Source organism: Mytilinidion resinicola (genome assembly GCF_010093595.1).
Source record: "Mytilinidion resinicola strain CBS 304.34 unplaced genomic scaffold BDZ99scaffold_9, whole genome shotgun sequence".
NCBI classification, from domain to species: Eukaryota; Fungi; Ascomycota; class Dothideomycetes; order Mytilinidiales; family Mytilinidiaceae; genus Mytilinidion; species Mytilinidion resinicola.
In genome coordinates, this window is record NW_022985445.1 from 1,047,912 (window position 1) to 1,061,786 (window position 13,875).

Consider the following 13,875-nt stretch of genomic DNA (forward strand, 5'->3'; position numbering starts at 1 on the left):
TTCTTGTAACCCGCTGCCGTGACCGTTTCTTCCGTCTAGCCAACGTCGGACCACAACGCCACACGTGCGTCTCGATCTCGTCGCCGTTGAAAGCGCGACGTTCAACGGTTGCTAGACCCCGCTAGATGCAGGAAGAGCGGTGAAAGATCGGTGTGGCGCGAAGAAGAGCAAGATTTCCGAGCTGACAGCACCTTTGGGAGCTCCGGAAGGGTATAATCCGCTTTAGCCAAGAGGGCTTTGGATTGACAAAGCACCCAAGGTACAAGGGTGAGCGGTAAGATTTAAAGGGGTAGATAGATGATATTTCAAATGAACAGGAAAAATCACTTCGCATAATATACAGGGTAGTGTATCAAATCGCAATCGCCACGCCACGCCATCCATCGAGCCATTAAGGAAGTATAGAACACAACAAATAACAGGAAAACAAAGGGGAGGGGGAGGATATAGTGCTTACTTTTTCCACCCTCACCCTCTCGCTTCTTATCTCAAAGGGGATAACCCTCAAAAACACTGTAGAGAAGACATCGATATCGCATAAAACCTACCTACCGGAAAAGCTTCAGATCCCCAATTGACCCCTATACGAAGATCAGCAAACACCAAACCCCTTCCCTTTCCTCCATCCATCGCTCCTAGGTGCTAATTTTGTATTGGTCGGCAAAAGAGTCTATCGTGTACTGGACCCGCCTTTTAGCTCAAAAATATGTGGTGTGTCGTGCCCCATCTAAACGCGTTCCAACGCCGTACGCTGATCCGATTCCGCCCGTTGTCGACTCGTAGCCCTTGTCGTTCCTTTCACTTCCATTCGTGTCATAACAGTAATAAGGAGTCGACGAAAATCTTCCAATCCAATCCAATCCCAGCCCAACCCAATCATGATAATACAGGTTTTCGTTACTTCTCGGGGGTGGGACTCCAAACCTGGATTAGGCGTTTGTTTTCCATTTGTTGCTTAGATAATATCTTGTTGATGCTTGCTCGGAGTCGAGCTCGATCTTGATTAATGAGCTCCCGTCGGTTGCGTCTGGCTTTGAGCCTGCGCACCCGCTTGCGCAAGCTGTGCGCGTAAGGTTGTAACTTCGTTCTCTAGCCGTGCAATCTGCGCCTGCTGCTCCTCTGATTGGCTTTCGAAACGTCTCTCGATCGCGCGGATGTGCGTCCATATGTCCCCACCTCCCATATGGTCGCGCATGCTGTTACCGCTGTTGGTGGTGTGGCTGGACATGCTGCCTGGATTTGACGGGGGTTGAGCTCCAGGACCGGGGACTTGCTGGTGTTGAAGCAAACTGGGGCCCGCCTTGCCGGCCGCTTGTGGGCCTTTGTTGGGCAAATTCATCCGCATGTCCGAGGAGAGACCGGGAAGAGAGGGAAGTTGGGGTGCATTAGAGTTGCCGTGGGGTGGTGGTGGGAGACCCATAGGCGAAGAGCCTCGTCCAGCGCCGCGGGAGAAGTTCTGTTGATGAATCTGCTGGGACATGCTCGGAGAGCGGGCGCCGGGGTGAGAACCAGCTTCAGATATGCCCAAGCGGTGATGGCTATCTGTCTGGCCAGGCGAGATGGGCTTGGGGCTTTCCGTCATCCCTGCAAACGTCCCGGATTGGTTGGTGTACGCATGTAACGACGAGATACTAGAGGGTGCATTTTTGGGACTAAGATTCGTCGACTGGTCTCGCGACGAGCCGGACACGCCCGGGTTTGCATATATCGGCCTGGCATTGTTGTTGCCCATGTTTGGTACTCGATTCGGGACAGGCGGATAGGTGCTTGGGTGCTGGTGATACCGTCCCTGCATCGAGTTTCCGGTATTCTGCCTCTTGCGCGCTGGCTCACTGACCCTCCGCCTTCCTGCATCGTCGTCCTCGTCCATATTTTCCTCATCTCCGTGGTCTCCGGGATACAAGATGCCGTCCATACTCTCCTCACCCTTCCCGTCCATATCGTCGTCCATTCCAAAGCTGGATCTTCGCCCCGCACATCCACCTTGGCCTTTGTTGTGCCTCGCTAAGGCATCTCCGCGCGCGAACCGGCGTCCGCATTTCGGGCAGGTGTGCGGTCGTTCGCCGGTATGGAGCTTAGTGTGGCGTTTCAGATCATGTAACCGACGGAACCTGGCTTGGCATGTGGGGCATTCGTATGGCTTCTCCTGGCTGTGCGTGAGCAAGTGGCTTTTGAGGTTGTGATGTCGCGTAAAGTCAGTCGCGCAATAAGGACATTTATGGCGCTTCGTGGAGGATGGCGATTTTGGACTGTTTTGGGGATAGCCAGGAAGACTCATGCCTCGCTGTGGCGCGCGCGGATCATGTTCTGCTGGGGGAGGGCCAGGGTACGTGAACGCCCGACTTCCCGTGGGAGTGTCGCCCGGTCCCTTGTAAGGCGTGTTCGACGAAGTCGAATTCATCGCACCATCCACGGGTATGCTCCCCAACAATAATGGCCCCGAAGTTGCCTCCGTCGCGGTCGCAGTTGGGGCAGTGGTGCTGTCTGCAGAGCCAAAGCTTGACAAGCTTACCGGACTTGTTTGCATGTTGTCATGCGTCACCTGTTCTGGTATGACGATGCTCTTCATCGCCTTGGCCAAAGGCTCGCTGATCTGTGTTGGCGCAGGCGGCGCGTCCTTTGGTCGGCTCACGGGCGACAGATCGGCGCCGACCAGAGTCTTGAGTGCGGTCATTGCGGGATTCGGACTCGTCTGTCGAGACAGTTCTCGTGCCTGTTGTTCCCGGTGGCGACGCTCGTCTGCCATGGCAGCAGCCCCAGTCAGAGGCTGAGGAGACAGTCGCGGCGACAGTCCCGGCAGGGGGGATTTGGTGAGACGCGTGGCTAGATTTTGGGAGGTCGCTTCGCGCATGTCAGAAAGTGAAGCAGTAGGTGAAATCAGTCAAAGCTCACCAATTGGTTGCGCGACAGAGGATATAGAAGTAGGCGTAGACGGGGCGTTTGCGGCAGCAAAGTGACCTGTATGTGTGGGGGTGATGGCGCGAGTTGAGGCGGCCATGGGCAAGTGGATCAAGAGAGGTAGTTGCGAAAGGGTGGTGATCTACCGGGTACCTAGTCTTCAGGTCAGCCATGGCCCTCAGCTCAGCCCAATGCGCAACAATCGCGGTCTCTGGGAGCATCGAGAGGCTCCGCAAACATGATTGGCCCTGCACGGGCAGGAGCGCATGCGTTTACGCACCTGATTGGGAGGCAAGCCTGACAGCAAGTGTGCTCGACGCAGTAGCAGAATGACCCTCCGATGTCAAGCAGTCTCGACGGCCATGGAGGTGCAGCGAGCGGGAGACGTCACACGACGCGGGTCGGCGAGCAGAGGCGGGCGTGGTGGTGAAGTGAGGCGAAGCTCGTCGAGACGGTGCAAGGCCAGCAGCTGTTGCAGATGCCGCAGGACCACGTCAATCTCGGGCAGCTGCCACGGGAGCGGCAGCAGGAGTCGCAGGGCAGCGTGGTGAGGCCGCGGAGTCGGGGTGCGGTTCGAGAGGGCGCTGTCGCCTCGACGGTCGATGCTCGATGCGACGGGAGGCGGCGGGCAGCGGCAGCAGGCTGGGCGGACGCAGGCTGGGCGGACGCAGGTACGGGCGTGCTCGGCGGTCGTCGTCCTGTCGCGGCGCTGGACGCTGGGTTGGTGTCGCGATGGGTGCTGGGGTAGGATGGTGGTAGAATGCGTTGAGTGTCGGAGGGCGATGACGCTTCACCACCTAGGCAGGCTGTGGCGGGTGCTAGATTCGTCGGGTGGCTGGCGCACAGCACGGCTCGTCGGGAAGGGGGCCACGGCGATGGCGCACGGCGCGGGCAGGATCTGAGCTGGACGAGGGCAGCGCGTGCCGCGGACAGCTGGGCAAGTGATTGCTCGAGCCACAGCTGTGGTGTGGTTCGTCGTGGAGGGAGAGAGGGCAGTTTGTCGATGGGCTGAGAGATGCGAGGGGTGGCAACGACCTCTACACAGCCTTCCACCCTCGCTCCCAAGGCGCGCTATGCATCCTGGCCGGCCCTGTTGGGTTAGCACGCTCTCCACGCCTGGGCAGTATCCACGGCGCCACACGCAGCGTTGCTCCCAGAGGCCCACGGTGCGCGAAGACGTTCCCAAAGCCTTGGCCGTCGCGCAGTAGTCGCAGGCCAGCGCGCATCGTGCATCATTCACTGCTCCAACTGCCGCGATGGGCCCAGCAATCCAAGATCCTCGCTCCACGCCAGCCAAGGCCGCTCGACGGCGTCAGGCGTGTGGCGGAGCTGTCCTCATTGAGCAGCACGCGGACCAAAGAGGTATGAGCCCGTCCACTCGCCCCATGAAGCCGCTGCGGAGGACGTGGCCACGGGAGAGGAGTGGATGGCCTGTACCGAAGACTCAACCCCAGCCGCTCGAGCCTACTCGTAACGACTGCAACATCTCGAGCCCACCCTTCAGCCTGATGTCGAACAAGCCGGCCAATCGCGACGCGCGTGCAGATGTCGATGCTGTGGCTCGGTCCAACCTCAGCCGTCGCCACGAATTCTGCTCCACCACGATGCTCTCGCAGAGCTCCCCCTTAAAGAACGGTCGAGGGCGAGTTCAGCCTCGCATCGCAGCCGTGCAATCGACGATGCCTCCCGCCGCCCATCGGTTGGACAGGCCGTCTCTTGCCCGCAATCCGGGGTGTGAGTAAGACAAGCCACACGCCACCAAGCAAGGTGCAGTGTCGCAACTGGCCTTGCCGAGCGAGCGACGACCTGCCGTCTGCCATCTGCCCTGGGCCTCGAAGCCACCTGAGCCCGCTTGGATCGTCAGGCACAATCACCACCACGTCTATTGTTCCCGTCCGGCCCTTCCGGCGTTTCGACATGCCTCCTCCAGCTGTCCTGTCGACATCCCGACATGTTTAAGCTGACAGGCGGCTGAGTGGCGCAGGGCCGTCACATGGTAGGTTGGGCCAAGAGACATTCACTCTTCTAGGTAATTCCAACGCCCGAACCCCTCCTCCCTTCCCGCCCTTACCTGCACGCCAATCCTAATGTACAGATGCATGTCATATCGACGCAACCTCCAGCTTTTAGCCACATGGAGGCTTGAATGCGAACAAGCTAATTATAGCCACCTGCAGGGACCGTTTCAAAACATCAAGCTTTTGCCGTTGCTAAACTGCCAAGGATCTAGGATCTGGACACATATCGTGTACGAACTGATATCACCGAAGAGGCTGGAGAGGAAACATCTGCCGTTTTAGAGCTCACATCGCGAGGAAGGGCTGGATGTGGCTTCACACTATGCCGTGGGTCGTGGCTTTGCTATCTATTGTTTTCTCCGAGGTCGGAGATTGCTTTATCCAGATTCGAGATCCAAGACATTGGCTCCTTCACTGAAATTCACGAGTAAGAAGGTGAGGCTGTCGTTGGCCAAACTAGTCATCTGGGCGTCGAGACCTCACACAATTGAAGGGTAACCCTTGAAGCTCAAAAGTGGGAATTCCACACTATCGAATATACGCACAACACGGCTGCCAGCTTGCTTATTAAAAGGGCCTATCCTCTATGCTTGCCCAAACGCATATTGCATTGCACTGTCCATGAGACCAGTCGAACAAATGAAAAGGAAAAGACAAAGGAAAACCGCACTGAAGCAAACAAAGCAAAGCAAGCACGCAGAAAAATGGCAACATGTATTCCATGCTCGCAGCCCTCAGCGCCAATAATCCCAGTAAACTAATATAAGGCCTCTGGGAGAGGGAAGAGTATTGGCGGCGACGCGGGGAATGTCTATCGAAGAAACGGGATGCCCGGGTGGCGGAGGTGAGATGGGATGGTGCCGCCTGCGGTCGAGGAATCGCGTCGGAGGGTGTGCTCCGTGCGGGAGGAAGCTGGTATAGCGTGCGAGGGGTCCTCAAGTCCTCAGAGTCGCGTGGGTTTCGGATGAAACCCTCACATGAAGTCGTCACTGCTGGAAGTGTTAGTCGTGTGTGTATCTAGAGACCATGGGGAAGGAGATCCTTACTCTCCAAAATCATCATAGGCGTTCGTGTCGACTCTATACGACGTGTCTCGTGATGCAACCAGGCTGGTCTTCGTCTTTGCCGCCTTGGACTTCTTGCCACCCTTCTCGGCCAACTTCTCCTCCTTCATCTTCTCATTTGATAGCGTGGTGAGGCCGCTGGCGATCTTCTTGATCTGGTCGCTGGGTAGCTCCTTGGCAATCTGCTTCGTGAATTCCTGAAGGAAAAGTGTATAGTGCGCCTTCTTTGAGTTGGCCGTGAGTAGTGGGACAAGTGTTTCGCGGAGCTTGAGGAACTGGTCCTTGGTGTTGGGATTGAAAAGGGCGATGGAGGAAAGATCGAGGGCTTTCGTGGGATCGGCGGTATCCTGGATCGTGACGGGTTTCACAGCGCGATTCTTGGATATAGCGATTTCGCCGAAGAGATCCTGGGCGTGGGCGAGATCCGCATCCTGCTCCGTCTTGCGAAGCCGGGCGCGCTTCTCAGCTTCGTCCTCCTCCTCCTCGCTGGAGTCATCTTCCATTTGTCGCCTCCTCATCGTCTCTTGACGCTTCTCTTCGATACGCTGTGACTTTGACTTATGATTGGCCTTTGCTTCGGCCTCAGCCTTTGCCTTGGCCTCGTCGACCTTCTTCTGCTTCTCGCGCTCGACTTCGGAGTCCTCGGCGGCGTCCCATGATTCTAAGACCTGCAACGTGTCAGTAACGAGTCGACCGGATGCGATCGCGTCGGCAACAATGATAAAGGAATAATGAGAGTGTGGCAGGATGATGCGAAAGCGAAAACGCGACAGTTGGGATCGGGTCTCACGTACGTCGCTGTCATCTTCCTCCTCGTCTTCGAACTTGCCACGACGCGCCAGGGGCACGGTGGGCGGGGAGGATGGAGGCGTGCTATCTTCCTCTTCATCATCTACAGAGCCAAAGCCGTCAGTAATGGTCCGTCAAACGCGACGGAGGCCGGCTGCCAACTGCGCACAAATGTGGCTCAGGGGAATGGATGGCATGACGTACCCCACTTAGACGGAGCCATGATGATGGTTCGGAGGGGCGGGCTGATCGCACTGGCTGCTGGTGGTTCTGCGGTGTCGTGTAGGGCTTTGAGGCTTTGTGTCGCGGGAGGTTGTTCGTCGTGTAGTGAAGAGGAAGGTTTCGGGGTTGGTGTGTGTGGGAAGAAGGGTGAAATTAGGGAGCAGAGCGCGTTAGAACAATGGCAGCCCGCCCGGATTACATCGCTTGCGGGCGGCGGACGCCCTCACGAGAACCATGAAATGCTGCCCAATCAGCCCGTCATTCCAGAAGCGCACTAACGGAGCCCACCACTGGGCAAGAGAATTCACCTGCGCATGTGAAACCCTATTCGGCCTGCTCTATCCCCATGTCGACTTGCAATTCTCGTCGTCTTCCGTTCTCGCCCTTCGCCCGCTCCACGGCTTCTCACTGAACTAAGTCCTCAACGCCTTCTCCTCAACACCGGATACTACAGAGGTACAGGTGTCTCTCGACGAATAGACATGACGTCCTCCGCTCGACCACAGCAAATGAGCGATTAACGCCTCTTGCAAAAAGCACTTCAGAGTCATCGGCCCCACGTGTCACTCCACGTCAGAAAGTTTCATGGTTCAGGCATCAAACCTAGATTCGATACACAATCCAGGCGGCAATATTCAAAATTCACTGGTAGATATCCAAGTAACGCGGCCCAAGGCTAAGTATTTGAAGTGGGGCTCCGGGTCTTGGCAATTCACCGAAAGACGGCTGGACCCAGCCATCTATGAATAGCTCCCACATTTTTGAGCTGTCCACTATATGTGGCCATATTCAGTCACTGTTCTTCCTCTCTTATACCCTTGACCACACATCTTCGTCTTTTTCAGCTGCTACTCCATCCAATTGATCTCATTATTACCACCCACTCGCCCAGCCAGATGTCTAATTTCACTCTTTGTGCGTACACAGAAAGACTACAACGGGTGGACGCAGCCCATACACCATATACCCTGTCCGTCTACAGAAAAATAGTTTCACGTGGTTCGAAATGTGAAAACTTGTAACAAAACGCCCTATTTTCCCCTCGGGGGCGCCTCAGTAAGCTGTCCTCATCCTCTTGACGGCGTCGTGATTTTGGTCCTGTAGTAAAGCGACTACGCTGAGTGCACGTAGCGTCCACGCCGCGTCTAATAAAATATATATCACGCGGTTCGAAATGTGACTTATAGCAACTGGACGACGGAAACTCTACACTGAAGCACCTCAGGAGTTTTTCCGATGCCTATTGGCACTGACCAGATTTGGGACTTGTGGCTGAATGACTTCACCGGTAACCTTAAAATTAGAGTAGAGATCATACTCGTCGGACCGATCTCATTTGCAGCATTACTATGTCGCCTCAAGTAGTTTCGAAGGTATTCAGAGCATTTCCTTTGCAGACCCGGATACCAAGGAATATGGTAAGACATCCCCTCAATAAAGCTATACTAGCGGATTGTTTCATATTCGCAATGAAAGAGGCCTTCTTCCAACTAAAATGAAGACCTTTATGCCAGCTGCTTTGTGTTTGTGATCTTGCGTCTTCAACATGTATTGTCACTGCTTATAAAATACCACGCTGATCCGGAGTTGTTGGGCACTATCCCGATTCGTGGATTCATCTGATACTCTGGAGCAACAAGCCCAACACTTCATCGCTCTACCTGTGCATCTATCCCAAATACCATCCCATCGAGACCTACCGATTCCAGTATCCCAATGGCCGAATTCTACCAAGGCAAGAGAGGCGGTTTCGGCGATATATTCGAGCTACGTACCTCCAACAAGAGTTACAACACAACGGCAATAATGCTGATCGTACAGCTCGTCGGCGTCCTCTTGGTCCATCCGCTCATCTTGATACACATGTTCTCTACGTGGGCGGAGTTGCATGGGAAGGAGACTAAAAATGCTTAATCTCGCGAGACGATCGTTTTGACTCGGTCTGGATTTCATTTCTGGTCGGCTGAATTGGGTGAGATTGGCGATGGCTGAGCAGAATTCGGAAGACGAGGAGACAGGACGATCAGGTCTAGGAGGAGGCGAATGAAAGACTGATAATCATGCTCAAAACATGAACGCTCTAAGATTGCAGTCGTTACTGGTCATTACTCTACATAGTGCTCGCATCAGTACCATTAAGCAACATCGTCTTTATCGTCTCCTGCATCTCCGTCGTGACACCCACCCCTAGCAGGTATTTCTCCACCGATCCGTATTTCTCTGTGATGTGATTGAGTACTTCTGGCACCAACTCCGGCGGACACGAAGCAAAATGCTCCGTCAGCCCAATCGACTCAATCTCCTTCATTCTCTCTTCCTTTTCAGAGAGTAAATTCGGCTCCGACACCAGATAGTCCTTCTCAATCGCCTCCCTTGGAACACCAAGCAGAATCAGCACCAGCATTACCGTCAACCCAGTCCTATCTTTCCCCTGTGTGCAATGCAACATGACGGGCCAATTGCCAGATTCCGCGAGCACAGCAAACACCTGGTAGACTTCCTTAGTACAAACATCCAGCGAGTCCTTGGCGAGTCCAACAAGGCCTGCCGCCCGCATGTGAGGGCTGAGGATCTTGATGGCATCAAGCCGGTAGCCTCTAGCCATGAGCCACACGAGCCGCCCAAACTCGCTCCAGGTGAGCTTGTTGATGAGCATCTTGGAGAAGGCGTTGCCGTTGAAATTGATCTCGTGGTACGTCACTCCGGGGATTTTCAAGGGCTCTGCGACTTGGTTGTTGGTTTGGGGGACTGCGGCAGAGCTCTTGATTCTGGCGTCTCGTTTTTCAGCTTGTTGGATGTGCTCAGTCCTGTTAGGCAGTCAGAATTTTGTAGATGAGGTAAAAGGTTAAGATGTCTACTTGGTGCGAAGGTCGATAACGTCTCTGATGCCATAGTCGTTGACGAGTCGCTTGCGGTCCTCAGGGGAGGCTTCGTCTGGGTTCCATTAATAGAGTTCTTTTAGTGGTACATTTAGTACTGACCTGGACGAGCTCCACGGTACAGCAGCCCAGTTTTCAGATAGCTATCACAGAGTCAGTCCTGGAAATTGAATCATGGGTAAGTTTGCTGACGTAGTGCCTATGGTGGTATTTACTACCTCTGCGACATCCCGGAAATTGAGAATTGTAGCGAATGGGTTTGCTTTGTTCTCCATGATGTTCCAGATACTGTCATGAGGAAGTGTTGATTCTAGACCAAATTGGTATTTTACTGGGGTCAGTAGGTGGTTATGAGGGTGCCCGTGATGACGGAGGTCCGGGGGAGGATAGCGCCCTGCCAACTTGGTGGGCCATAGCGACGGTTCCTTGCGTCGATCCCATGGCTCCGGCTTCACATTATATGGAGCAGGTAAGCTGTGAACTGCAGTTCCTGTCCCTGACAACATCTCCCGCAGCGCATCAGCGGGAGTGGATGGGCCGGTGTTCGCGAAAAACGTGGTGTGAGAGCCAAAAGGGCAGCCGGTGATGGACTAATTCTTGCTATGCGATCATCCCAGCCGCCATCCATCGAAGCGCCACAGCGCTTCAAGCTAGGACTACGTCATTGTCAATAGTCTAGGCCACCCCAAACTATCCCATAACTACACCACCATGTTCGCCCGGATTGAACTGCGCAGAGTCGGTCCTCAATTCCCTACACTTCATCTCCTCACTCCTCCATAACCACGTCGACCGCCTCCGAAGTCTGACACCTATCTCGAGTCGTCCGACCTACGAGCGCACCATGGCGACACAAACACAGACATCCAATGATGCATCCAAAGCGCCCCTGCCAGGGGGTCACCATTCACACTCTCAAGCGAATGGCGCAGGACCAGACATGAAATGCCCGGATCCCTCGGCTCACACCACAAAGGGCACAGCCTTGCAGAACCAGGCTTCCAACGCTGCCCTCTACGTGACCAACCCCGGGCGCGGATCTAATCAACGAGACTTCACCAAGGGCTCTCCCTTGGATTCTAACGGCAAGCTCTCTTCTGCAAGTACGTATCGCCGCTCTAGGCTCTGTGTATAAAATAACAGACGACTGACTTGTAGTGTCGCAGGTGCTGCCACCAGCCTCAAGCACGCTCGACCGCAAGACCTGCCCAGCTTCCCCATCGTCGGAATAGATACACTAGCCTCCGCAGGCGCTGCTGCCACCCTTGCGAACGCGAACACGAAATCGCCAGAGTGGTGGAAGCCGGACAGCTCCGACGCTGCAGGCAAGGCCGCGTTCCTCGCAAAAGACTACAAGATGGCACCTCTATGGCAGCCCGAAGCAAGCGCAGCTGGATCGAAGGCAGCGTTGCTAGCAGCGAACAGAGGCGGGAAGGTCGATCTTTGGATGCCAGAGGCAAGCGCCGACGGCAATTCTGCTGCCAACATTGCAATGCGAACCAAGGGACTGAGCCCAGAGCTTGATCGTGGATACACCAAGGATGGAAGCAAGAGAGCTCTGATGGCTGCCAATGGAGCGACATCAGAATCGGCTCGTAGAAAGCGAGCTGGCTCTACGCCTGCTCCCCTCCCTTCATACCCAGATTCTGCCAATTCTGCGAGGAATGCGCTTAGTGCTGCTACCTTCGCAAATCGACCTCCGACAAAGGCTGCTCCCCAAGGAGACAAAATGGCATCCCCGGCCATGGAAGCGGCTCGAATACAGCACAATAAGTCAATTCCGAGGGCAATGTATACCGAGCATCCTCCTGTCAAGATAGAAACCGACGAGATAAATCACCAGAACGCGCTCCGCGCTTCGGCGATTTCAATGGCGAAGCAGATGTACAATATCCAACAAACGCACATCGATGAAGCCAGAGCCAGTAGAGCTGCTTCGCAAGGACAATCAGCAGCTGCTTTTGCACACGGCCAAACCCCCGCCACGACGGATGGGGACGTCAAAGAACAAGCGATGCAGTTCATCCACGTGCAAGAAGCTGCACAAAGACTTGCTGCAGAACGCCTCGCCAGGATCCCAGTTGACAACGAGGCTGCGTATCGCAACTACTACGGTTACGAAAATAAGCAACGCTCGAGACTCTCCGTCCGTGGGAGGAGGCGGGCTGCTAGCGATCCAGAGGAGGCTGACTCGGACGATGAATTCCGGGCTCGTCGAATCCGCGCCCAGACTTCCCAGTTCAGCAACACGCTTGCTCAAGTTGACGCGAAGAAACGTACTCAGGATCGACAGAATCTGATGGCGGCTGCAGAAAGAAAGGTCAAGGCTCAGATGCTTGGTATGGACGACAAAGTCTTCAACGAGACGGGGAAGATGTCACCGGCCATGATGGAGGAATGGGAAAACAAAGCGCGTGCAAAAGCAGCAGCTGACAGCGAGGCCCGCATGGTGAATCACGGCAAGGTGCATGTAGGCGGTGGAAAGTTCATGGACCAATCAGATATTGATGCTGTTGCTGCCGCGAGGATACAGCCTACCTTGGACGAGATCAACGATGCTACCGAGAAGCAGAGGGCGAGGGATGAAGAGATCAGGCTCGACAACGAAGAGAAGAAGCGCGAGACTCGCACTGAGAAGGAAAGAGCTGCAGCGTTGAAGGCTGAAGAGAAACGCGTCAAAGGTAAGTCGTTGCGTGTTACTGGTAGAAGTCCCGACTAACGATTACAGGCGAAGAGAAAGCCGCGGCACGCTCTGAAAAGGAAGCCGAAAAGGCCAAACGCGCCGAAGAGAAGCGGATTCAAAAGGAGGAGAAACGCAAATCTAAGGACGCTCCGAAGACCACCGAGCTCGAACCTCCCACCACTGCCGCCTCAGCTACAGTCGTTGGGACCGAGGAGAACGATGACGACCTCTACGAGCCCCCAACACCGGTAGTGGCTCCCCCCACCGTTCCAGAGACATTAGACTCTGCTCAGCCTAAACCAGTTGCGTCGGAGGAGCCAACATCCCCAACATCCCCTACATCCCCTACATCACCTACGTCACCTACGTCACCCACGTCCCCTACATCTCCAACTAAATCGGATTCTAAGGGCCTCAAGGGCATCTTCAGCAAGTTCAAGAGCCGCCGCTCTAAACACGAGCCTGGAAAACTTTCGTTTTCAGGCGGCTCTGCCCTAACAGGGGCAAGGGCTAAAGAGCAGGAGACTCCAGCTTCGACCACCCATCACGAGGGAGCCGCCACGCCTACCCGCGCCCGATCCCCGAGCATATCCTCGCTGTCTGACGATGACGAGGAAGCCAACACTAGAGGTCGCCAGAGGCCAGCACGCAACACCAGCGGGATCAGTGGCGTGAGTGGCGTGAGTCGAGAGGAGGAGTTTGAGGAGGCGCGCGACACATTCGACGCCGGTCTTGTCCCGCCGCCGACTTTCGAGAGTGAAGCAGGCGCTGCGGCCAGGAAAGGGGGGAGCCCGAATCGGGATAGCAAGTTTCAGGAAATCTTGTGAGAGATTGGAGAATTGCGCTTCGTCTCCTTTGTTGTGCTGAGACGCACGGTATGATACCTTTTGTTTCTTTGGGCCTAAGAGCTGCAATGGTTGAGCAGTCAGGAATTGAGGTGTTTGCGTTGCTTTGCGTTAGCTTGAAATTGTCTCATGAGCACACGGCATTTGGCAGTACCGTAGTAACACGATAGTTCTCCGGACTAAACCACGATTACTTAAGCGTATTCATGACCTATGCAACACCCCTCTCCCAAGGTCTGAGATGATATATATGTAAATGTCGTGGATTGCATGCCAGAGTATGTAACGCAGATGAGAAATTCTCCCAGATTCCTGTCATCAATAACGTCGCTAGCGAGCTAGGAAGGAATGTAGGAAGGCCAAAATTGCAGATGAGATGTCAGAATTCATTGATTGGTGAATGGTGGTGAGATGGAAGAGAGGGTGAATGACGGGGCTGGACGTGATGCCAAGACGTACCACTTTACGCGTGGGCCC

General features: G+C 54.9%; 5 protein-coding genes across 5 annotated transcripts; 2 read left to right on the plus strand and 3 right to left on the minus strand.

The window, feature by feature from the left end:
* Positions 1-1,003: 1,003 nt before the first annotated feature.
* On the minus strand, positions 1,004-2,998 carry BDZ99DRAFT_520295 (uncharacterized protein; the record flags this gene model as incomplete). Its single annotated transcript, XM_033725509.1, has 2 exons — positions 1,004-2,841; positions 2,893-2,998. The coding sequence occupies 2 exons, from the start codon at positions 2,996-2,998 to the stop codon at positions 1,004-1,006; spliced, it is 1,944 nt and encodes a 647-aa protein (XP_033577180.1).
* A 1,156-nt stretch (positions 2,999-4,154) lies between these two features.
* On the plus strand, positions 4,155-4,640 carry BDZ99DRAFT_520296 (uncharacterized protein; the record flags this gene model as incomplete). The annotated part of the gene is made up of 1 exon (XM_033725510.1): positions 4,155-4,640. The coding sequence occupies one exon, from the start codon at positions 4,155-4,157 to the stop codon at positions 4,638-4,640; it is 486 nt and encodes a 161-aa protein (XP_033577181.1).
* A 1,125-nt stretch (positions 4,641-5,765) lies between these two features.
* Positions 5,766-7,155, minus strand: BDZ99DRAFT_462814 (eukaryotic translation initiation factor-like protein 3 subunit EifCj). The gene is made up of 4 exons (XM_033719935.1): positions 6,974-7,155; positions 6,775-6,872; positions 5,963-6,648; positions 5,766-5,908 (listed from the first exon to the last, which is right to left on the minus strand). The coding sequence occupies exons 1-4, from the start codon at positions 6,990-6,992 to the stop codon at positions 5,890-5,892; spliced, it is 822 nt and encodes a 273-aa protein (XP_033577182.1). The 5' UTR covers positions 6,993-7,155; the 3' UTR covers positions 5,766-5,889.
* A 1,875-nt stretch (positions 7,156-9,030) lies between these two features.
* Positions 9,031-10,419, minus strand: BDZ99DRAFT_462815 (tyrosine/serine phosphatase-like protein). Its single transcript, XM_033719936.1, has 4 exons — positions 10,063-10,419; positions 9,973-10,013; positions 9,850-9,925; positions 9,031-9,798 (listed from the first exon to the last, which is right to left on the minus strand). Exons 1-4 carry the CDS (start codon positions 10,143-10,145, stop codon positions 9,102-9,104), a joined length of 897 nt encoding a protein of 298 aa, XP_033577183.1. The 5' UTR covers positions 10,146-10,419; the 3' UTR covers positions 9,031-9,101.
* Positions 10,420-10,510: 91 nt separating this feature from the next.
* On the plus strand, positions 10,511-13,790 carry BDZ99DRAFT_508727 (uncharacterized protein). Its single transcript, XM_033724347.1, has 3 exons — positions 10,511-10,973; positions 11,037-12,551; positions 12,599-13,790. The coding sequence occupies exons 1-3, from the start codon at positions 10,715-10,717 to the stop codon at positions 13,378-13,380; spliced, it is 2,556 nt and encodes an 851-aa protein (XP_033577184.1). The 5' UTR covers positions 10,511-10,714; the 3' UTR covers positions 13,381-13,790.
* The last annotated feature ends 85 nt before the right edge of the window (positions 13,791-13,875 follow it).

Bases quoted from the DNA above. Each gene is read 5' to 3' on its own strand.
- BDZ99DRAFT_508727 (XM_033724347.1), top strand. From the start codon at position 10,715: ATGGCGACACAAACACAGACATCCAATGATGCATCCAAAGCGCCCCTG. The intron at 10,974-11,036 runs GTACGTATCGCC...GTAGTGTCGCAG, and splicing joins CGGCAAGCTCTCTTCTGCAA to GTGCTGCCACCAGCCTCAAG. The intron at 12,552-12,598 runs GTAAGTCGTTGC...TAACGATTACAG, and splicing joins TGAAGAGAAACGCGTCAAAG to GCGAAGAGAAAGCCGCGGCA.
- BDZ99DRAFT_462815 (XM_033719936.1), bottom strand. From the start codon at position 10,145: ATGGAGAACAAAGCAAACCCATTCGCTACAATTCTCAATTTCCGGGAT. The intron at 10,014-10,062 runs GTCAGCAAACTT...ACTCTGTGATAG, and splicing joins AATACCACCATAGGCACTAC to CTATCTGAAAACTGGGCTGC. The intron at 9,799-9,849 runs GTAGACATCTTA...ACTGCCTAACAG, and splicing joins GTTATCGACCTTCGCACCAA to GACTGAGCACATCCAACAAG.
- BDZ99DRAFT_462814 (XM_033719935.1), bottom strand. The intron at 6,649-6,774 runs GTACGTGAGACC...GACACGTTGCAG, and splicing joins AGGAGGAAGATGACAGCGAC to GTCTTAGAATCATGGGACGC.